This window comes from Microcaecilia unicolor, chromosome 4 (assembly GCF_901765095.1).
Source record: "Microcaecilia unicolor chromosome 4, aMicUni1.1, whole genome shotgun sequence".
NCBI classification, from domain to species: domain Eukaryota; kingdom Metazoa; phylum Chordata; class Amphibia; order Gymnophiona; family Siphonopidae; genus Microcaecilia; species Microcaecilia unicolor.
This window is the reverse complement of record NC_044034.1, coordinates 351,039,743-351,063,459: the sequence shown is the minus strand read 5'-3', so window position 1 is coordinate 351,063,459 and position 23,717 is coordinate 351,039,743. Positions and strand designations below refer to the sequence as shown.

The window sequence follows — 23,717 nt, the reverse complement described above, 5'->3', positions numbered from 1 at the left end:
GTTGGGAAGGGGTCAGTGACCACTGCGAGAGTAAGGGGAAGTCATCTCTGATTCCCTCCAGTGTTCCTTTTATGCCCAGGAGACACTTTATCAGTCACTGCACAGAGAGTTAAACTCACACTGTTTCTCCCTCCTTTCAAGCTTTCCAAGACATACAGAAAGAGTTCTAGAATCTTTCTCCCTATTTTACAGCACAGTTTAAGTCCTGCTCAGCCACAATAGAGGCAGCTTCACATTAGAGAATGACAAAGCGACGGGGACCTGCAGTAACCGCGGGGATGGGAACGGGGACAGAGCTTGTGGGGATGGGGCGAGAACGGGGCAGGGATGGGGGACAGAGCCCATGAGGACAGGGACAAACTTTGTCCCTGTGTCATTTTCTACTTTGAAGCCTGTTAATGAACTGGACTGTTATTTATGTTTGAGTGATGCAGACAACGATATTGGAAGAAGAAGCAAACATGCTGGCCACAACCAGCAAAATTTGAATGATGGATCCTGTACATCCTGCTACCAGCACATCTTCTAAGAAGACATCTTCTGTTGCAGGAAGGACTGTGGAAGACAAGAGAGCTGGACTGAATCCTGAGATTGTTGATGACTTCTTATTCATCCACAGATTAAGAAATCATAACAATGCTTCATAGGGCATATTTCTCCCCTCTAGGGCATACAGAATGGGTTGTATTTTGTACCCCTGGACATTTTAACGGGGTGGTTTAGGATTCCTTGGGGTAGTGGAAATCAGCTATTGTTGGGTTTGGAAGGGTAGAGGGTGGTAGTGAGGAGGGTTATTATAGTTGCTTGCTGTTATTATTGTTTTCTATTTGTAATTTATACACAATAGTTGCACAGCATATTGTTTCTTTTTATACTTTAATAAAATGATTTAAATATAAAATCATAATTGTTCAAGGCTTCTGCAGATGAAGACGGGGCCCATGGGGATGGAACGGGGACAGGGCGGGGACAACCTAAGGGGAATGGGGTAGGGATGGAGACAAAGCCTGCCGGGATGGGGCGGGGATGGGGATAAACTTTGTCCCCATGTCATTCTCTACTTCACATATCTGCTCCCTCTCTCTCATCTCTTCATCCTTCTATGACCTTCCTCCAGTCCACTTTGGCGAAAGCATCCTTTTAAACTAATTCTGTGCATTTGAAAAAAGACCAGTATTTCATGAGACAATGTCTTTCTTTGCTTTGTCCTACAAAATATATGTAAAACCAGGAAATGTATTTGGGGCTTTCTAACTTCTTTCTTTTTCTTCCTTCCATAAAACCTACTTCAAAATAGCATTTGCGACTTGAGCACTTGACACTGTTCTCGGAGGTTAGACGGATACGTGGCATTAGTACTCATTACTGTATTTACAGTCAGGATAGCGGTATGCGAAACGAGAATCACACGTGCTCAAGGATTTCAGAATTTCCTTCAGTTTTCCAGCTGCCTGAATGACTTGTTGATCAGAAAGTGAACTCTTCTTGCAGAGGTTTAGCAGTCTGTCTATCTTCTCTTGCACCGACATGGGGAATTTTCCATTTAGAAGTTGAGGCAGGAGATCATTACACACCACAACAAAGTTTTGTTTCTCACTGATTGAATCGCAAGGGGCAAAGGTGGATGTGCAGTTTGAAGTCAAGCAGCTGAATATGTCCTTGGGTTCCAGTTGTTCATTCTCCTTCGGATAACCTAACAGAAGTAATGCAAAATAACGATAAAAAACTATTGTTAGTCATCGAGATAAATGTCTTCCATATGACAAACTGAAGCCTACTTCTGCTCACAAAGAGTTAATAAAACTGTTGTCTAGCTTTCAATAGTCAAAACCCTCTAGTAGATACATTTAAAATGTTTGAGCTATAAATTAACAGGAACTCTCTGAATCAAGTCTTTCGGAAAAGTACTATGTTCATGAAATCAATAAATATTATAGTTGAAAAATTATGAGATTTACTTTTTAAAAGGTCTTTGTTTTGGTAATTTTAATTTGAAGTTGTAAATAATTCTTTTTATTCTGTACTGGGATAGACCACGAACAATGTCATAAATTGTATTATAAAGTACCCTACCAGTGGTTCTTCAGTGAGCCACAACCAAGATCGGCAGCAATCTTGTACCCCTAGACTAAATAAGCCCAATGGTATGCGGCTCTCATCTTGTTCTATGTTTCATCTTCTTGCATTAAGATTTGAACTGAATTGCTTAGAGAGTTGAGTGTGAAAACCTGAGTTTTGATTCAAGATGGGATGCAATGGGCTTGAAAACTGTAGGCAAAACTGCAAATCAGGATGCCACTCACTCAACTATCTCAGGATGTGGTTACTGATTTTAGTTGCTTTGTAAGAGATCTATCTGGAACGAAGTTAGCCTCCTGAAGGTAATAAACCATGGAGGGTAGGATAGAAGGGCAAAATTAACAAAGGACATAGATCACATACAAAGAAATAAGGATCTCAATGCATGGATCTAGGTTATATCACAGTAGTTATTTTTGTAGAGTAACAACTGCTACTTCTAACGAAAAGCAACCCTTGCCCCAATAACAAAATGTGATATGACGCTTTTGAGAGACTAGTTTGCCACTCTTGATGGATTTATTTTATTTATTTATTACATTTGTATCCCACATTTTCCCACCTATTTGCAGGCTCAAGGTGCCTTCCATAGTACCGGAGAGGCCTTTGCATACTCCGGTGTAAACAAATACAAAGTGATCTTGTGGTAAGATAAAGTTCATGTGGCACAGCCACATTAGGGAATCGTTCAATGGAAGAGTTGTGTTATGTCCATTTTGTACTTTAGGTTTGTTTTGTTGCAGAGATCAGGCATTTATGATGGATTGGTAGGGTATGCCTTTTTAAACAGGTTAGTTTTTAGTTTTTTTCTGGAAGTTTAAGTGGTCAAACTTGGTTTTCAAGGCTTTTGGTAATGTGTTCCACAGTTGTGTGCTTATGTAGGAGAAATTGGATGTGGAGGTTATTATTGTTATTTATTTAGATTTTGCTCACACCTTTTTCAGTAGTAGCTCAAGGTGAGTTACATTCAGGTACACTGGATATTTCTCTGTCCCAGGAGGGCTCACAATCTAAGTTTGTACCTGAGGCAATGGAGGGTTAAGTGACTTGCCCAAGATCACAAGGAGCAGCAGCGGGATTTGAACTGGCCACCTCTGGATTTCTCTGGATTACAAGACCGGTGCTCTAACCACTAGGCCACTCCTCCACTTTCTATTTGTATTTGAGTCCTTTGCAGCTTGGGTAGTGCAGATTTGAACAAGCATGTACGGAAAAAGCAGAGGGTACCTTCCTGTGTGTCAATAACTCCCAGCGTGCTGCTATCTCGTATAAACAGACGCCCGTCGCTGAATATACCAAAGGTGTCGTCGTCAATGTGGGAGAAGTAAAAGAAGTAGTTCAGATCATTGCTGCCCATAGAGTGAACAATGTGAAGGAGCTGGTAGGCCAGGTCTGCTGCCACCTCTGGAGCAGAGCTATAGAACGCTTTGAGAGGCCTGGTGCTGGTGCTGACAATCAAGCGACCACAGGAGCCTAAATACCTTGGAAACGGCCACCCCTCTGCTCCCGGGAAGATCTGCAAGAAAGGAAGAAAAATAATCTTTTGTCAAAGAACACAATCTTCTATTTGCAGATGAGGGCATTCAGTGTTCAGGATGGTCACACAAAAATTAGATTGCTGTGGAGGTTGTAACAGCACCTTTTTGTGTTGCATGGTATTGGTTTTATGTGTTTGTGTGCTGTAAAACACTTTGGATGACTGGAATGAAGAATGCTGTAAATAAATCTTGGCAAACGAGCAAGGAAATCAGTCAGTCAACCTGCAATACTTAAAAGCCCTCCCGGCCCCCTAAAAAAAAAGTGTGCCCAGCTCGTAAGGATTCACCATAATAGGCAAACCTCACATTTTTCATCCAAGTAAACAGGAACAAAGGCGTAGAGGCTGTCTAAAGGACAATTCTTTTTTTTTTTTCCAAAACAGTGTAATCAGTGAATCACACATGCACACTCGCAAACACTGCGTGTCTTCATTTATGCTTGTAATGAGAGGAAAAACCTCATACTACTGTTGGCGCTTGGTTGCTTTTAACCGAAAAAATAATATTGGCGCACAGTGAAAAAGTAATCGTGGGTAAAAACCTCTCGTCTATCTAATTCTGATATAATAATCCAAATCCACTTATCTTTTATCAATGCTCCATTACTCCGTGGATACTCTTCAATGAGAGTATCTGTTCATTTCTTTGTGCCTATTTCCGAACACTACTGTGACCCCCGAGGCAGGTGTTTTTTTAGCGCCGAAATGCAGACTGTATTGGGTCCCTGGTGTCCAAGCAGCAAATAAAGCACCTTTTTAAAGCACCACTTCCTGTGTTGGATTGTCCTTTAGCAGCCTTTGTTCCTGTTCTGTACATGTGGAGGCTCTTCCTGTTTGCTGTGCCTCATCCTTGGTTCAAATTCACTCTGTATTTCACCAGATCTCAGCGGTACCACTCTCATACGGCCCACATTGTCACCCGTCTATTGTTTACTGAAAAAAAAGTTTTCTAAAAGCTTATCCGGTCTTTTATTAACTTCAAATTACTGCTCTTCTTAGTCATTAACTTTCAAAAGGAAGATGCTTTCACTTATTCAGAGCAGGGGCGTATCTGGAATCCGGCGGTAGGGGGGGGCCAGAGCCAGAGAGGGGAGGGGCACATTTTTGCGTACAACGTGCTGCGACATCAGACTCCGAACTGGATTCAACGAATCAGCAGCGTTACTTACAGCATGGCCACGGAGGAGTTGGAGGAAGACGAAATATGAAGACTTCGGGTCGGACCTCGGCTGGCGGGGGTTGGGGCCCCCCGCCAGCAAAGGTAAGCAGCGGGGGAGGGTTGACGGCGGGGAGGGGGGCCAGGGCGAAATCTGCAGGGGCCCAGGCCCCTGTGGCCCCACACAGATACACCCCTGATTCAGAGATTGTGAGCTGCTGGAGTGGTACCGCTGAGGCAGCTCATAAGGATGTCGTAAAAGAAGACACCCGAAAAAATAGTATTGGTAACATTTCATAAGGAAAGGGATATCGGGGTCAATGGGTGACCCTTCTGTTCAATCATTTCTTCATTATTTACCCCATGCAAAAATAATCACACAACATAATTTATTTTTAAATATGCTGTAGTGTAGCATGCTTAAAAATCATTCAGAATTTAATTAAATATATTAATCGTACTTCTTTACAAAGGGGCTGATCTCGCTCATATGCTATGTCAAAGTTCTCTCCAACAATGGTCTACCAAACACCAAAGGCGTTATTACTTAGAACGGAGTTGGGTTCAGATCAGGGGCGTATCTGCGTGGGGCCACAGGGGCCTGGGCCCCCGCAGATTTTGCCCCGGACCCCCTACCGCCGTTAACCCTCCCTCCCTCGCCTACCGCCGTCACCTACCCCGAGGTCCGCTTCCTCCGGCTTTTTAAAATATTGCTTCAGCTGGCGGGGGACCCCAACCCCCCGCCAGCCCAGCCGCGATCTTTAACTTTTTCATCCTCGTCGTGCAGCGCGCTGTGAAAGCTGCATGCATCTTTAGATCCAGTTGGACGTCAGACTCCATCCAACTGGATCTAAAGATGCATGCAGCTTTCACAGAGCGCTGCACGACAAGGATGAAAAAGTTAAAGATCGCGGCTGGGCTGGCAGGGGGTTGGGGTCCCCCGCCAGCTGAAGCAATATTTTAAAAAGCCGGAGGAAGCGGACCTCGGGGTAGGTGACGGCGGTAGGCGGGGGAGGGAGGGAGTGTTGACGGCGGTGGGGGGGGTTGACGGCGGTGGGGGAGGGGGGTTGACGGCGGTAGGGGGGGGGCTTTAATGTGCCCCCTCACTCTAGCCCCTGCCCCCCCTACCGCCGAACCTCAGATATGCCCCTGGTTCAGATGTGCACTGCCAAGATTGGCCAATGTTGTAGCGGAAGCCTGTGTTAGGCAGAAGATTTAATGCAGGGGTGCTCAATGTCAGTCTGCACTTCCCCTCTCCGTGCTTATGGGGATTTCAATGCTTTTAACCATATGCGTAAATTTTTTTTTACTGCTATTATAATTACCATGGCGCATAGGTAGACTGGCCTGGCACTACACTTCCGTGGGAACCCCATAGGACCTGCATCCATTCTCACGGTATCCCCGTAGGACCTGCGCCCGTACCCGTGGGAGTCCCATGGACCTGGAGGGGATTCCCACTAACCCCATTCCCATGCAGCGCTCTAGTGTGGTGCAGGGTAGGATAGCCACTATGAATGGTATGCACCTGTGGTTTCATTTGCTTTGGCTTACAGGAAGGAGGAGGTACTCTCAGACACTGTTCCTAATCTTGCCTGATAACCAATGGATATGTAGGCTTAAGTTTGATAAGAGGACAATTCTGTACCTGTAAAACCAGTTGGAGGCTCAGCTGCAGCCCACTGCTCACAGGGGACAAGCCCTGCCTGTGCACCTAAATCTTTACAGTGCTTACCTTTCTCACTCATAAAACCTTCCCAACACTGCTCAGAGCCATACCAGGCATTAACCAGTCACCCACCTCAGGCTGCATACCTCAGGATAATCAATCAATCAATATATTGCCTTCCCTGAATAGCTATAGTATGTGAAATCATGGAAGAATTATATGGACTTGTTGCTTCCCTTCTGTGGTGGGGGCTATTTATTAAACCTACTTACCTATCCACCCATCTACAGGGAAAGAGGGAATATATAGAAACTTAGTCAGAGCCGGTGGTGGGAGGCGTGGTTGGGAGGCGGGGATAGTGCTGGGCAGACTTATACGGTCTGTGCCAGAGCCGGAGGTGGGACTGGTGGTTGGGAGGCGGGGATAGTGCTGGGCAGACTTATACGGTCTGTGCCCTGAAGAGGACAGGTACAAATCAAGGTAGGGTATACTCAGAAAGTAGCACATAAGAGTATATCTTGTTGGGCAGACTGGATGGACCGTGCAGGTCTTTTTCTGCCGTCATCTACTATGTTACTATGTTAGTCTTTTTACTCCCTAAACATGCAGGTGGTCTGCAATGCCTCTCACATTATAGCTGATCTCTATGCATGTTTCCTAGGCTCTTGACCCAATGTGTATATTCTGTCCCAACTGGGCATGCATAATCAGTTTGAAAGTGCCCAGATCACTAGGAGATGGCTTCTAGGTAAGCAAAAGCCTCCCACACTCTTTCCAAATTAAAGTTCTCTTGTTTTCCTCACAGAACACTCTCTGACCTTTGTCCATATAGCCCTGGAAACATCAGGGACCAGCTCTGCAATGCCTAGCATCCTCAAGCACCACCATGGGCCCACTTGGAAAGCTGATTTTAAAGGCAGGAATGGAAAAAAATATATAGCAGAAAAGGGCGTACAATGACCTGCATCAGATGGCAGCTAGTAGTGTCTAACGCAGGAAATTACCTTCTGTGGCAGGTGCCTTTCGAGATGTCCAGCTGGCTGACCCCAGATATTATGCTGTCAGCTACTGTAGAACCCGGTGCCCTATCTGAGCCAAGAATGGAGGAGTAGACTGATGGTGAGAACAGTGGGGTGAGAACCAGGGAAGGCCAGATCAAATCCCAGTGCAGTTCCTTGTGACTTTGGGTAAGTAAATTATTCCTCTATTGCTTTAGGTACAAACCTAGATTGTAAGTGCTCCAGGGACAGGGAAACATCTACCATACCTGAATGTAACTTGCTTTGAGCTACAACTGAAAAGGGTGGGAGCCAAATCCAAATTAATCAATGTATAAGAAGATCTGGCATAAGAAGATCTGCATACAATCTACTACAAAAGTATTCCAATGTTACTTAAACATTAACACTTTAATTATTGCAAATATAAATACATATATTACCAACAAACGTATTCAATTTTCATGGAACTCACTTCCACATGCCTTTCACACCGTCATCCACGCAGGCACAACAAACTCACACACACACCACCCGCATAATACAGCACACCGACATGACATTGCAATGCTTGTACTTGGAGTTCAAATCCAACGTCTTCCTTTGGCTTTTGATGGTGTTATAAAATGCTCTTTCCTTGCAATATTATTATTATTTATTTCACTTGTATCCCACATTTTCCCACCTATTTGCAGGCTCAATGTGGCTTACAAAGACCTGTTGTGGCATCGTCATACAGGATGAAGTGTATATATGATGTTACAAAGTGTACATTTTGGTGTTACAAAGAAGTCAAGGAAGACAAAAGAATTTGATCAAGTAATTGTAGAGAGATACATTCTGCCTGAAGTTGAAAGGTGCTGTGTTGAGGTTAGCTATGGGTTCTCGTTATAGGCTTTGTCGAAGAGGTAAGTCTTCAGAGATTTGCGGAAGTTAGTTAGTTCGTTGATCGTTCTCAGGTGAGTTGGAAGTGCATTCCACAGCTGTGTGCCCATATAAGAAAAACTGGTCGCGTGAGTTAGTTTGTATTTTAATCCCTTGCAACTGGGGAAGTGTAGGTTGAGAAAGGTGCGGGAAGATTTTTTTGCGTTTCTGGGTGGTAGGTCCACTAGGTCTAGCATGTAGGTCGGGGCATCTCCGTAGATTATTTTATGAACAATTGTGTTCAAACAAAATTCCAAAATAGTCTTGAAGGCCCCTGGGTGCTTTTTCTGTTTTGCTTGAGTGAGTTAATTGCCATGTTGCTTTTTCAGTGATATTTAGTGTTTTGATTCCTATGGCTATAGGAGAGCAGTTTTATGAATGCGATTATTGAATTCTCTCCTTTGGACTATATAGTATTTTGGGGGTTTTCCTAATTTACAAAATGTGAAATGCAGATCACTATGGAGGGCCTAAGTGCTAAAGACGCCCACAAAGAACTCAAAGTTCCTGACCAGAGACTACAGACAAAATAATCATAGGCAACCTTCAAATAGTCCTGCTGTGGAGAAAAAAATACCATGAGGCATAAAAAATTCCACTAAACTTAGCAATAGTTTCCTGCCTTCACTCCAGGTTTCAAGTAAATAGTCCAAAAAAACCCCAAAGGTTAACAACAAAATAGCTAGCGACTCCAGGAATACTGCAGTAGCGCACCCTCCAAATTGTAAAAATGTCACTTGTCTTATTGTCCCAGAGGTGACTCATCAGCCATAATTTCCCCCAAATTCCTAAAGTACTACAGGCTGCCCGACAAAGGTCCTCTTGTTTCGCTGTAACTGCATCATGGGTGTGGCCACAAACATCAGACACAAACATAGTAACATAACATAGTAACGTAGTAGATGACGGCAGAAAAAGACCTGCACGGTCCATCCAGTCTGCCCAACAAGACAACTCATATGTGCTACTTTTTGTGTATACCCTACTTTGATTTGTACCTGTGTTCTTCAGGGCACAGACCATATAAGTCTGCCCAGCACTATCCCCGCCTCCCAACCACCAGCCCCGCCTCCCACCACCGGTTCTGGCACAGACCGTATAAGTCTGCCCAGCACTATCCCCGCCTCCCAACCACCAGTCCCGCCTCCCACCACTGACCACTTTGGTTGTGCCACAGAAAGGCAATATATCGAATCCATGACCCCTGTACCTACATAAATGATATTTTCCCGGCTATACAGTATTCAGTAAGGACATGCCAAATGCAACGACGCATACTTTGCAGAGGAGCAATCACATGGGCGGAGTTTGAGTAAAGAATGGAGGGGGTACACAGTTACATGCATAGATTACAAAATCTTATCATCGTCGAGCATTGTTTTTGCAATCTAGGCACGATCATTGACACCATTTGAACATTTCTACCACATTAGTGAAAACAAGGCAGTTGATTCAAAATACAGCTATCATGTTGATTTTCCATTCTAGGAAGTTTGATAATATTTCATCTTATCGAATCCGGCTGCATCGGCTTCTGGTCCAACAAAGAATATCATACAAATCTCTCTGCTTTTTCAAGCAGTTTATGGTTTTTCTTTCTCCTTGATGACTGGTTTGATTTGTGTCTCTTCGGGTTGACCATCAGCAAGATTATGCAGAGGGGCATTTTCGATATGACGTCTAAGTCGGACTTTAGATGTTTTGAGCTGAAAGTCCCAAATCGCTGCACCTTTTCCAATTCCACTATATAGTGGATATAGTGGAATTGGAAAAGGTGCAGTGAAGGGCGACAAAAATGATAGCGGGGATGGGACGACTTCCCTATGAAGAAAGACTAAGGAGGCTAGGGCTTTTCAGCTTGGAGAAGAGACGGCTGAGGGGAGACATGATAGAGGTATATAAAATAATGAGTGGAGTGGAACAGGTGGATGTGAAGCGTCTGTTCACGCTTTCCAAAAGTACTAGGACTAGGGGGCATGCGATGAAACTACAGTGTAGTACATTTAAAACAAATAGGAGAAATGTTTTCTTCACCCAATGCGTAATTAAACTCTGGAATTCGTTGCCGGAGAACGTGGTGAAGGTGGTTAGCTTGGCAGAGATTAAAAAGGGGTTTGGACGGTTTCCTAAAGGACAAGTCCATAGACCGCTACTAAATGGACTTGGGAAAAATCCACAATTTCGGGAATAACATGTATAGAATGTTTTTACGTTTGGGAAGCTTGCCAGGTGCCCTTGACCTGGATTGGCCGCTGTCGGGGACAGGATGCTGGGCATGATGGGCCTTTGGTCTTTTCCCAGTATGGCATTACTTATGTACTTATATAGCCATTTTTGAAAGAGCAACAATGTAGATGCCCTACTTTCCTTCCTAGAATAAGCTTCAAGTAGATACCTTTCCAGCATCTAAATCTGGAAACCCCCTTATAAAATTACTTTCTTAGAGCGTGCTAATGCAGTAACCCATATTAGTAACTCTTATCCAAGTTCTTATTGGACTAAGGCTTCTAGGGGTCCTTTTACAAGGGTGTGCTGAAAAATGGCTTGCGGTAGTTTAGGCGTGGGTTTTGGACGCGCGCCAATCCATTTTTCATCGCGCCTGCAAAAAAGCCCTTTTTAACATTTTTGTTGAAAATGGACGTGCGGCAAAATCAAAAGTGTCCATTTTGGGTCTGCGACCTTACCACCAGCCATTGACCTAGCAGTAAAGTCTCACGCGGTAACTACTACTACTTAACATTTCTAGAGCGCTACTAGGGTTACACAGCGCTGTACAGTTTAACAAAGAAGGACAGTCCCTGCTCAAAGAAGCTTACAAACTAAAGGATGAAATGTCAAGTTGGGGCAGTCGAGATTTCTTGAATAGAGGTATAGTGGTTAGGTGCTGAAGGCGACATTGAAGAGGTGGGCTTTGAGTAAGGATTTGAAGATGGGCAGGGAGGGGGCCTGGCGTATGGGCTCAGGGAGTTTATTCCAAGCATGGGGTGAGGCGAGGAAGAAAGGGCGGAGCCTGGAGTTGGCAGTGGTGGAGAAGGGTACTGAAAGGAGGGATTTGTCTTGATAGCGGAGGTTACGGGTAGGAACGTAAGGGGAGATGAGGGTAGAGAGGTAAGGAGGGGCTGCAGATCGAGTGCATTTGTAGGTTAACCCAGTGGTAATGACCTAAGCGTGCCAAATGCCACTTAGCATGCGTCCGATATGCTCGGCTGAAAATAAAAATTATTTTTGTGCCGTGCGCCAAAAATGAAATTACCACAAGAGCCACGTGGTGACTTTATTTTGGCGCGCATTGAGCACGCATAGAGCCTTACACAGCTTAGTAAAAGGGCCCCTATTTACTAAACTGTATACAGAAATTACTGCAGGAATACCAAGCAAAGCTGTCAGTGAAGTAATTAGTACGATTTCTTGAGGACGTCAACTTATTGGCTTGATATATTGATACGTACTATTTTACCGTTACCTGTAATACAATAGGGTGTGTATTGATGGAGAGTGTAAAGAGAAGCCGTAGCTTGTCCCGGTCTCTGAAGTGATTCATGTAGACACTGCCAGCGTCCAGCACTTCAGCATAGCGGCGGACTATTCGATCTAACAGTCGCTGGGACGGGCAGCGCAGCATCGGGCTTGGCAGCCCCTGCAAGAGAACAAATTAAGAAAAGCTCAGGAAGTACCACTATGGTATTAAACAATTAACTAGTGACCCAACGTCTCCAGTCTTTCACGCTACGTAGAAACAATAATTCTCTTCATAATAAATAAGTCACAGACCTCAGTGGCGACTCGTTTCACAAGGGCAAAACTGCTCTTGGCTCGCCTTGCCTCCTCACTGGTCCGCATAGCAGGGGCATAGCCAGACTTCAGCGGGAGGGGGGGCCAGAGCCTGAGGTGAGGGGGCACATTTTAGCCCCCCCCCGGCGCCGCCGACCCCCCCCCACCATTACCGACTCGCCCCGCTATTGCCAACCCCCCTCGCCACCGCCAACTTTGACGACCCCTACCGACGACCCTCTCGACCCCCCTCCCGCCGCCAACCCTCCCCCGCCATCGCCGTGGGCTACGTTTGCTGGCGGGGGACCCTAATCCCTGCCAGCCGAGGAGGTCCTCTTTTTATTCTGAAGGCTTCGTTCTGTTTCTGATGTCCTGCACGTTGTACGTGCAGGACGTCAGACTCACAGAATCAGAACGAAGCCTTGCAGATCAGCCAGCAACAGACGTCAGACTCACAGAAACAGAACGAAGCCTTCGGAGGAAGAAGAGGACCTCCTCGGCTGGCGGGGATTGGGGTCCACCGCCAGCAAAGGTAGCCCACGGCGACGGCGGGGAAGGGTTGGCGGCGGGAGGGGGGCCGAGAGGGTCGTCGGCAGGGGGGTCCAGGGCCAAATCTACGTGGGCCCACACCCCCCTGGCCCCACGTATCTACGTCACTGGCTGGGCTCCTTCCTATGGTCTGAATTTCGGGCCCATGGAGTAAGTGGGTACACCTAATTATAGGTATGTAGATACTGACCTATGCTAGTATTCTATAATTATTATTATTATTTATTGCATTTGTATCCCACATTATCCCACCTATTTGCAGGCTCAATGTGGCTTACATAGTTTTGTTAACATTGTCATTGCAAGGTGACATATACATTTAATGTTGTGCAGAAGTTAAATGAGGGTGAATTAATGGATTCTTGGTACTCGGATGTCTTCATACATTTCGTGCTCAGTATGCTGCATCTAGGTGCATGACAGGTGGTGCCCAGTTATAGAATTTCCATCTTTGTCTTACTTTTTAATATTCTTTTGCACCACAGAACATTGCATCTGTACACACACACCTGCACTAGGTCTGGAGTCAGGCGCTTGGCCTTCATCCATCTCTGGAATCGTTCCGTCTTCTTCAGCACCTGCTCAATACTGCAGGGTTTTCCCTCGAAGAGAGAAGCACAGATTTTCTTGTCTGACATCTCGTGTTGATGTTTGGTAGTTAACCTGGAAATCTCAACATCTCTCCAGCTTTCTGCATCATCAGTGTAATTCCCAGAGTAACTCTGAAGGTAGTCAGGAGGGAGCTTCAAATGGGGCGATAACCAGTTCTGAAATCTGTAAAGATAAAAGAAATCCTTTTTATGACATCATCATTCAATGAAAAATTCTACTACTACTACTAATCACTTCTATAGCGCTACAAGGCATACGAAGCGCTGTACACCATACACAAAAAGACAGTCCCTGCTCAAAGAGCTCACAATCTAAAAATGGAATGTTGCTAGTGGAATAGCAACATTCCATCTAGAATCTCAAATAGTAGCAACAGAATCTCAATAGTAGCAACATTCCATCTAGAATCTCCAATAGTAACAACATTCCATGTAGAATCTCAAGTAATAGCAACATTCCAGAATCTCAAATAGTAACAACATTCCATGTTCCACTGCACTAACCACTAGGCTACTCCTCCACTAGCAACATTCCATCTAGAAGCCTGCCCTTAAATATTCATCAAACAGAAAAGTCTTGAGATATTTTACGAAAGATCATAAAGGGAAGCTGGGCGACTTCAGCTGGCGGGGCTTGGGGATCCCTGCCAACCACATTCCAGCTGAGTTCAAAATGGGCAGGCCTGTGCTCACCCATGGCTACACTCTGAATTTGTCTCCTGCTATCATCTGGCTGACAGATCCAGTAGGTGCACGTGCTGTCCTGGTGTGGTTTTATATTTTAATAAGAAGACATTTCCAGTGAGGGGCATGTAAAGCATAAGACCCTCCCCATCCCCACCTCTGAAGGTTAATAATAGTGGACAGTTCATCGGCAGCATGTGAATCTCTTTCGCTTCTGTCTGTCAAGTGCTGCTGACTGGGGAATATTAATTAATAAATTGTACTATCTGATCTGTCAATGACCTCCAGCTTTGCAGTCTCTTTTTCATGGTTGACTTTGTGTACCGCACAATGTAGTATGAGCAAAAACATGTGGAATTTTCCAAGATGATAGTTTAATTGTTTATTTATTTTATTGCATTTGTACCCCACATTTTCCCACCTTTTTGCAGGCTCAATGTGGCTTACAGAGTAAGGTTATGATAAAGTCAATACATGATTTAAATACAGTTGATCATAAGCTGAGGTAAAAGAGGATTTAGAAGGACGGGAGTTGGGTAGGTTGTGTGATAAGTGTTTTAGATGTGCTTGAGTGGTTTAAGGGATGATTTGTATCATTGAGGGTGACTTTTGTAAGCTTTGTCAAAGAGGTGTGTTTTCAGAGCTTTGTGGAAGCTGGTTAGATTGTTCATGGTTTTCAGGGTCTTGGGTAGCGCATTCCAAAACTGTGTGCTTTTGTACGCAAAGGTCGTAGCATAAGCCTGTTTGTATTTCACTCCTTTACAGCTGGGAAAATTCAGATTGAGGAATTTGCGGGCCGATCTTTTGGCATTTCTGGGCGGTAGGTCCACTAGGTTTAGCATATAGAGTGGGGCATCTGCGTGAATGATTTTGTGCACGGTTGTGCAGATCTTGAACTGAATTCGTTCCTTGAGCGGAAGCCAGTGGAGTTTCTCTCTTAGGGGCTTCGCACTTTCATATTTAGGTTTTCCAAAGATGAGTCTGGCTGCGATGTTCTGGGTTGTTTGGAGTTTTTTAATGGTCTGTTCTTTACAGCCTGCGTACAGAGCGTTACAGTAGTCCAAGTGGTTTATTACCAATGACTGTACTAGGGTTCGAAAGATGTTTCTTGGGAAAAAAAGGTTTAACTCTCTTGAGTTTCCACAACGATTGGAACATTTTTTTCGTAGTGTTCTTCATGTGGGTATCGAGTGTGAGGTTTCGATCAATGGTCACTCCAAGAATTTTCGGGTTTTCTGAGATAGGAAGTGTGCAGTGAGGTGTGGTTATGGTGGGGTAGTTGTTTGTGTTGTATTGGGAAGTGAGAACTAGGCATTGGGTTTTTTAATAGTTTAATGGGTTTAATAGTTTAAAACATTTGATATACCACTGTATTTGGTAACAGTGGCGTAGCCACAGGTGGGCCTGGGTAGGCCAGGGCCCATCCACTTAGGGCTCAGGCCCACCCAACAGCAGCACACGTTTAGCGGTAGCTGATGGAGATCCCAAGCTCTACCAGCTGAAGACTTCACCCTGATGGTAATGAAAACGCTACTCTCCACAATACTGGCACCTGTGCATGTTCAGTTTTCAGCGCATGCCTGCTGCAGACTGCCAAGGTGGAAAGAAGCATTTTCCTGCCAGCTGAGATGTCATTTGGTGGTGGTGCTGGTGAGGGAGAACATTTGGTGCCCACCCACTTCTTGCCTAGGCCCACCCAAAATCTGTTGTCTGGCTACGTCCCTGTTTGGTAATACAAAGTCAGAGTGATTTACAATATAAAAAATACAATACAAGAGAACACTATAGGATAGACTCAGACACACAGAACCTACATCCAATCCCTTACCTCCCACAGCTCTTCCATCCCTTCAGGTTACCCAGCTAAATCCCAGAAATCTGACTGCTTGGTTCAGAAATCCCGAAAAGAAATACGTTTTTAATTTTACTTTAAACTGCTTAAATGACTCCTCCTCCTGAATATCTACGGGGACCTGATTCCACATAAACGGGGAATACAAAAAAACCCCATACTCCCTAGTCGATGTTGAACAGGCTTGGGCCTGGGCTGGAAGGACTAACCATGAAGCATTCTTGGACCTCAAAGGCCTAGATGGAATATAAAGCTTAAGCAAGGCAGACAAATAAGCGAGTACCCACGCATACAATGCCTTTTACTAAGCCGTGGTAGTGTTTTTAGCTCGTGGTAGAAATCAGCTTGCGGTAAATGCCGAGACGCCCATTACTAGGGTTACCATATGTCCGGTTTTACCCGGACATGTCCTCTTTTTTTACCAGACAAACGGGCAGACTGGCGGGCGGACCTAATGGAGACCTATCCTAGCCTCCCCTCCCGTTCAACTGCTTCAACTCTCGGCAGCCATTTTGAATCAGCTCCGGGACCGTCAGCACTCAGCATTGCAAGGGGAACAGGATGCAGGGCAGCGCTCTGGGCAGGAAAGAGGGGGCTCTTTCCTGCCCCAAAGATGTCACTAGACCACCAGGGCAGTAGAGTAAGGGGAGGAGAGGGGAGGACACCCTTAGAGGGGTGTGACGGGGGGGGGGGGTGAAAGAGGTGGGGTGATATGTGACAGGGGGTGGGGCATGGGTGTGAAAGGGGGTGGGTGTGGTGGGGCAGGGCGGGGCATGTGTCCTCTTTTTGGGCAGACCAATTATGGTAATCCTACCCATTACATTCCTATGGGCGTCCCGGTGTTTACTGCCAGCTGATTTCTGCCACGAGCTTAGTGAAAGACGAACTTAGTGCCTAATGCAGCTTAGTAAAAGGACCCCTTAAAGAGGTGAGCTCGAAAACCTGTTAAGCACAAAATGTTGTTTTTTTTGGATAAATGCAAGATTTTATTTTCAAGAATTCTATCCAACACCTGGTATATTTTTGACCAGTTTGAACTTGACCAGCCAGCACTGAATATCGGCTTTGTTGGTTAAGTTCAAACCAGCCCAAAATAAGCCAGATATTCAATGCCAGTCACAGGAAATGGGCTGGCATTAAATAGCTGGCATCACTCTAGACCGTAGGAATTAGCCGGCCAACCTCCGTGGCCTGAATATCAGCCCCCTTTTAAATAAATGCCTTTTGGTGCAAACTTCACACATTCTACAGCTATCTATGAAGGCAAACTCATTAAAAAAAAAAAATGTCCTTATAGGTTTTGGAACTCACGTCTTCATTTCCTCCTTCTGTTCTAGAATCTGGCTGTGCCCTGTTAATATCTGAAACAACTCAGTCTTTAAAGCTGACACCAGATTAGGAGGTGAGGAATAGCCTGATAGAGTCGAAAAGAAAGCGTGACTAAGGTACGTGGAGGGGCATTTTCGATATGACATCTAAGCTGGACTTTGGACGTTTTGCGCTAAACATCCCAAATCTAAATAGAAAATATAGCCATTTTTGAAACCGTAAAATGTCTTTTTTTTTCTACCGAAAATACCATTTGTAACAAGATTTTGTGCTCTGTGTGTTTATTTTTTCAGGTCATTGAAAAAAAAAAAGTACAAATGAAAAATATAGACAATCAAGCCATTGGGATGTAGGAGGAGCCAGCATTTTTAGCAGACTGGTCCCCCAAACATCTCAAGAGAGTAATGGGGCACAGAAGGAGATGTAACAGAAGGGGAATAATATGATCTCACCTTTTGGCCCAGCATAAAAGACAATCTGCCTAGGGGACATTGCTGCGGACTTCATATAAATGCTCCCAAGTACACATCTCACCATTGCTCCTTTATCTTGTCTGCTGAGCCCTCCAAAACCCACCCAAAACCCACTACCCTCAACTGTACACTACTGCAAAAGCCCTTATGGGTGAAGGGAGCACCTATATATGCAGGGCCGGCCCAAGGCAAGATGCTGCCTGAGGCGGAGCTGGGATGCCGCCACCCTCCCCCCCCCGGGCCGAGATGCTGCTCCCTTCCTATCCCCAGCCATTTCATGGCGTTGTCCTGCCGCTGGCACCTGCCTCTTCCTTTACTGCATCTGCCTGAGCCTCTGAAGAAACAGGAAGTTACATCAGAGAGGCGGCTGCAGTAAAGGGAAGAGGCACTAGGGCAGCATATGGGAACCGCTGCCGCTGCAGGTGCCAAGTAATGCCACTCCTGAAGAGTGCCGCCTGAGGCCCCTGCCTCAGGTGGCCTAATGGTTGGGCCGTCCCTCCATATGTGGGTACAGTGGGTTTCTGGTGAGTTTTGGAGGGCTCACAGTTTCCACCATCAGTGTGACAGGTAGGGGGAGTTATGGGCCCAGGTCCAGCTGTCTACAGTGCACTGCGCCCACCACTACACTACTCCAGTGGACCCAGCTATAACATCCGAGGCTGGCATAGAGGCTGGTAAGTACTATTTTTATTCACATTTTTGGGGGGTAGGAGGTGGTCAGTGACCACTGGGGGAGTAAGGGGGGTTATCCCTGATTCCCTCCAGTGGCCATCTGGTCATTTAGGGCACGTTTTTGTGCCTTTTCTGTTATAAAAACAGGTCAAGACTAAAAGGTTGACATTTTCGTTTTGTTCCATTATGGCTGTAAAACGTCCAAATGTTAGCCATGTCGTAAGTCTGTCCTAATCCCACCTTCGAAACACCCCTGACATGCTCCCTCATGATGTGGACGCATTGCAAACGAAATGCATAAATAGACGTCTGCAAAATGGCTTTTGAAAATACCGATTTGGACATTTTGAGAAGAAATCGGTCCAAATGGTGCTTTATGACACTTTTTGGATGTCTTTCTCTTTTGAAAATGAGTCCCTACGTGTAAACTAAGGGCCCTTTTATCAAACTGAGATAAAAAGTGGCCTTATGTGGGTCATTCCTACACGCTAAGGCCATTTATCCCACAGACTGATTCTTCCATTTTCTGTATTTGCCATTAGCGTGTGACCCCTACCAACACCCATTATGTCGGTGGTAAGGGCTCATGTGGTAACCACACGCTAATTGGTTAGCGAGTGACAATGTAGTGGCGCTAACCAATTAGCACAGAACACGTCCACTCACCACCCCCGAGACATGCCCGAGCGCTAAACAAATAAATTTACATTTTCGCACATGCAAAAATGACTGCGGGCCACCTGTGTGCACCCTGCGGTAAGCCCTTTCTAGTGCCGTAAGCATGCGTCGTTAGTGCTCCCCGCAGCTTAGTAAAAGGACTCCTAAGGTTGTACAGAGTGCCTGGGGCATGCAAGCGTATTTCCCTCCTGCCCCCAGCCTGATCCCTGGCTCTGCTTTCCTCTCTCCCCTTTCCCCCCACAGCCCGGTTGTGAGAGGAGAGCTGCCCTCTTCCTGATTTTCCTCTGCTGCTGACCCACTGCATCTAACTCATTTTTCTGTCCCCAGAGAGCTTAGTTCCTTGGGCAGCCGCTCCTTTCTCTCGTTACAGCCCTGAGGCTGCATCAGTATATTAATTCTACAGTGCATATTTGCCCTGAGTCTGTCTTAATGTATGCAACATAAATGAAAAGATTAACCTTTAAGTTTGCTTGTAATTTTAAGAATCACCCAAGCAGCGATTAATGAGTTTTAAATGCTAGCGTGCAGAATGAATTGTCTTCCTCTGCACCCTAAACCACTTAGTTTGATTTTTAGATCATGTTTAGATCATGCATGCATGGCTGACCTTATCTCTTCTTTGAAGAATTTCTTACAGATGGAAGTTCCCACACAGGCATTGCATTTGTCAAGTCCCAGGAAAGCCTTGCCGAAGTTGTAGCTGGATTTCAGACGAGGCACTGAAGGAGGGACTGTAGCCTCCAAGGATGGGATACAGCCTGAGGTTAAAAGCTGGAACAGGACAAGCACACGGCAAGCCTCAAGAGACAAGCAGCGCATCCATGACCCCATGGGTAGAAGACACCCAGATGTCTTGCACCACCTTTTTGGAGCGTTCACCGTGCTCACCTACAGTTCTTAGTTCAGCTTTTAAATGGCATGCAAGGGAATCTCTCTCCTTGTAGTATGGTTCTCTCCATTCTGTACCAACTGGTTGGCTGTTCTTTCTCGGTTTCCCAATTTTTGGTGGGAAGCAAGGTTCCTGGAGTGGGAGGGATGAGGAAGTACATGGAGGATAGAGATAATGGAGGTTGCTATGGTTTCTTTTCCTTTTGCAACATGCAGCTGTTCATAGGCGACATGGACCCACCCATGGCCATTCTCAAAAACAACAGCAAAAGCTCTTCTGAACTTTTGCAGATAAGTGAAGGGATATCCTGACACAGCAGAATAGGATGTAAGAGCTGAAAATGCAAGGGAAATAGACTTACGCTGTTTAATATCAGAGAAAATGGGCGTTTGGGTTGATTTTTACTGTGTAAAAATGTGTGCACTTATGCAATTAAATGCGAGTTGATTTCTGCCCAATTCTCTCTCCTCTTAACAGCGGCTGAAGGTCAAGGTTTTCCATCTCTCTCTCTCTTTCCTCCCGGTCTCTTGTTGAGTTTTTAAATATACCAACAGGCTTTGGTGTTAATTTTAATGGAATTGAATTTAAATTGTACATAGCCAGTCTAGCTGATCCGAGCCTGCCCATTGTTTATGGGATCCTGTTGCTTCGGAAACTGAACTTCATTCTGCTCTGCCGCCCTGTGAAGTTATCTGCCTGAGGGGGCCACATAAAGTCCACCTGTCTTTTAGCATAGCGGTTAAACCTAATTTTCCCAAACTAATCTTACTCCCAATGTAGTAACTAGTTTTAGTGAGGAAAATACCACACTAAAGGGTAATGTGTTGGACATCCATCATGCATGCAAAAAGACCAAATCCAAAATTCTTCCCAGTGTCAAAAACCATGCTTTAATTTTTGCATGGTTTTTACTTCTCTAGTAGTGCTGAATCTTTACTCCATCTTTGGGCTGGAATGAAGATGGCAGCAAAAGGTTAGAGGTGAAGTGCAGCACTTTACCTTAAATGACCTTTTGCAGCAGACCTCTCTGTTGCCCCAGTGGGCCCATGGAACACCCAACTTCCCTTAAAAACATCTCTCTATTGGCCCAAATGGGTCATAGAACCCCTTATTCCCCCCCCTCCCAATACTCCAAGTTTATTCAGAATTTCCTACCTCGCCCTCCGGGAACCTTCAGGGCAGCTTACAGACTGAAATACATAAATAGGGAATGAAAATATACAGGAAAAAAGAGAAAAAGATTAACATGAGAGAAAATACAGAAGGGGGGGGGGGGGATGGAACTACAATTGTGATAGGATAGTAGGCAGGGAAGAACAAGATGAGGGAGTACTCTGCAGGAATCAGGACATCACGGACTGAGAAATCAAAAATAGAAAAAAAAAACTAGGAAAAAGCATCGTTGAATAGATATGTTTTAAGGTCACTGTTAAAGGTGGCTAGTGAAGTTTGCAGATGGAGGACACTAGGGATGGTATTCCAAAGTTGGGGGCCTTGAACAGAGAAAATTGAATGTCTGGTGTGTTCATAGATTATCATACGGCAGCTAGGAACAGTAAGTTGGTTCAGGTTAGTGGATCTAAGAATTCTGGTCGGACTGTACAGGATCAGATGACATGAAAGAGATAAGGAGTAGAAGATTGCGAGGAGCAGTTTGGTGGTGCTCATTATGGTATCATTTCAGTAGTGTTTAGATGAAGATTGTTGCTGCATTCAACATTGGAGATTATTCTCCCGGACCCTTGTCCTCCTTAAAAGTTGCGAGGCCTCCGTCGTGCGACGGTAACGTTATGTCACAGGGGCGTGACTTAGCAGGATCTAGCATTCTCAGGATAATTAAAGTTTAGTTGCAGAACGTGCGCTTCTTTGTTTTGACGGCTGGCGCCGCTCACAGTATGCAGCGATCACCAGTCCCAGTCCAGCGCTGCGGTTCTTTATTCTCCTCTTACCTGATGAATCCTGAAGGGGGTTTAATAGACTGGAGTGGAAGTGAACCTGTCTAGTCCGTTGTAAGCAAGGAAGCCATTTGGTTAATCTCTGTTTCCAGTGCCACGTGCAGCCGTCATTGCCATTCACTCAAAGGGCAGCAGTAAACTTTTGAGCTTCTGAATCTTGAAGGAGTTATGGTAGCTTGGAGTGGAAGTGAGCCTAGCTAGTCCACTGTAAGCAGGAAGCTATTTGATTAATTTCTGTTTCCTCTGTCCCGCGCTGCTGTCATTGGCATTCACTCAAGCACAGCAAGCAAACCTATGAATACTGCTTCCCGGTCTACCCGGGCCTCGGACTCGACCCCGACCTCTGTTGGGCGCCTCGGTGTTGCAGGCCGTGGCCTGTCGGCTGGATGGCTGGAGATGCGGGAGGGGGCGCAGCCAGTGGCCGGTTGATGCCGCTGGAGGTAGGAGCAGCCGAGCGTGCGCCTAGGCCAGGCTGGGCGGCAATGCAGCTCTGGTTCGGGGTGGTCACAGCCACTGGCGACCGGCTGGCTGATACTCCCTCACACTGTTGATTGCCGATGGAGCCAAGCCGTGGATTGGCGTTGGCATTCACCCCTAGTGGTGTCGCGGTCCTGGGCTAGGAGGAGCTGCGGTCGGCTAGCACCGATAGGATCGCTCTTCCTGGCAGGTGGTGGGAGCTGGGGTCTCGTCGGGCTGTGTCTCGGCCCCACTGCAGGGAGGTATCGAGTATCACCATTTGGAACCCTGATAGATAAATCCTGCTGTGTAAATAGTTTTGTAGATGGTGCTTTTGCAGTTGGGTAGATATAAGAGTAGGTAGTTTCTGTTTACTGGGCTGTCATTTATTGAGGATAGTTCAATCATGTTAAGCATATATTCAGGTGCCATTCCAAATAGTATCTTGAAATTTAGGGTAATCGCTTTGAATAATATTCTTGCCTTGACTGATAGCCAACGTAGTGTTTCAAGCAGTGGGGTTGCTCATTCATATTTTGATTTCTTGAAAACAGTGGCGTAGCCAGAAGACAATTTTTGGGTGGGCCAGCGGGTTGGATGGGTGGGCACTACAACCCCCCCCCCCCCACACACACACACACACGCACGCACGCAGCGCACAGCACCTTTAAAGTTATCGATGCTGCCTCCACTCACCTTCTCCCACCGTGGCGCTGACTCGTCTCCTGCACTTCATGGTCTCCATCTCCCACTGCCGCGGCAGTGCTCTATCGGCGCTGCCTGCCTGACAGCTGACAGACGCGGTGCGACGACGTCCTGCTCCGGGACCTTCCCTCTGCCGCGTGCAATCCACCCTGCGTAAACAGGAAGTTGAATCAACGCGGCAGAGGGAAGGCCCCAGAGCAGGAGGATGTCGCGTCGCGTCTGTCAGCTGTCAAGCAGGCAGCACTGATAGCAAATTGAAAGCGCTGCCGTGAGGGTGGGAGACAGACACCGCGAAGTGCAGGAGAGGAGGCAGCACTACGGCGGGGGTGGGAGAAGGTGAGGATGGGCCTGAGACGAAACTGGGTGGGCCTGGGCCCATCCAGGCCCACCCGTAGCTACGCCTCTGCTTGAAAATCAGTCTTGCTACCATGTTTTGGACTGTTTGCAGCGATTTTAGTGTGTTTTCCTTGCACCCTATGTATGCTGTATTGCAGTAGTCTAGTTGCAATAGTATCGTTGACTGGACCAGTATCTGAAAAGATTGCCTAGGGAAATAGTCTCTTATTCTTCTCAGTTTCCATAGTGTTCTGAAGCATTTTGATGCTACTGCTGATAGTTGGATGTTTCTCGAGAATGATTCCTAGTATTTTAAGTCGTATTTTGTTGTGCTATGTTTGTTGGTTGATTGTGAATTTTTGGTAGGTTGTGGGATGATGTGGGCTGGATAGTA

The 23,717-nt window shown here is 45.8% G+C and overlaps 1 protein-coding gene across 2 annotated transcripts; it reads right to left on the bottom strand.

Moving 5' to 3' along the window:
• Positions 1-1,000: 1,000 nt before the first annotated feature.
• On the bottom strand, positions 1,001-20,226 carry DIPK2B (divergent protein kinase domain 2B). Of its 2 annotated transcripts, XM_030199689.1 has the most exons (5): positions 19,590-20,223; positions 13,193-13,457; positions 11,827-12,000; positions 3,307-3,595; positions 1,001-1,693 (listed from the first exon to the last, which is right to left on the bottom strand). In XM_030199689.1, the coding sequence occupies exons 1-5, from the start codon at positions 19,811-19,813 to the stop codon at positions 1,353-1,355; spliced, it is 1,293 nt and encodes a 430-aa protein (XP_030055549.1). In that variant the 5' UTR covers positions 19,814-20,223; the 3' UTR covers positions 1,001-1,352. The 2 variants fall into 2 exon arrangements, with proteins under 2 accessions (XP_030055549.1, XP_030055550.1); XM_030199690.1 differs by lacking the exon at positions 11,827-12,000 and having other exon boundaries at positions 19,590-20,226.
• Between the last annotated feature and the right edge of the window lie 3,491 nt (positions 20,227-23,717).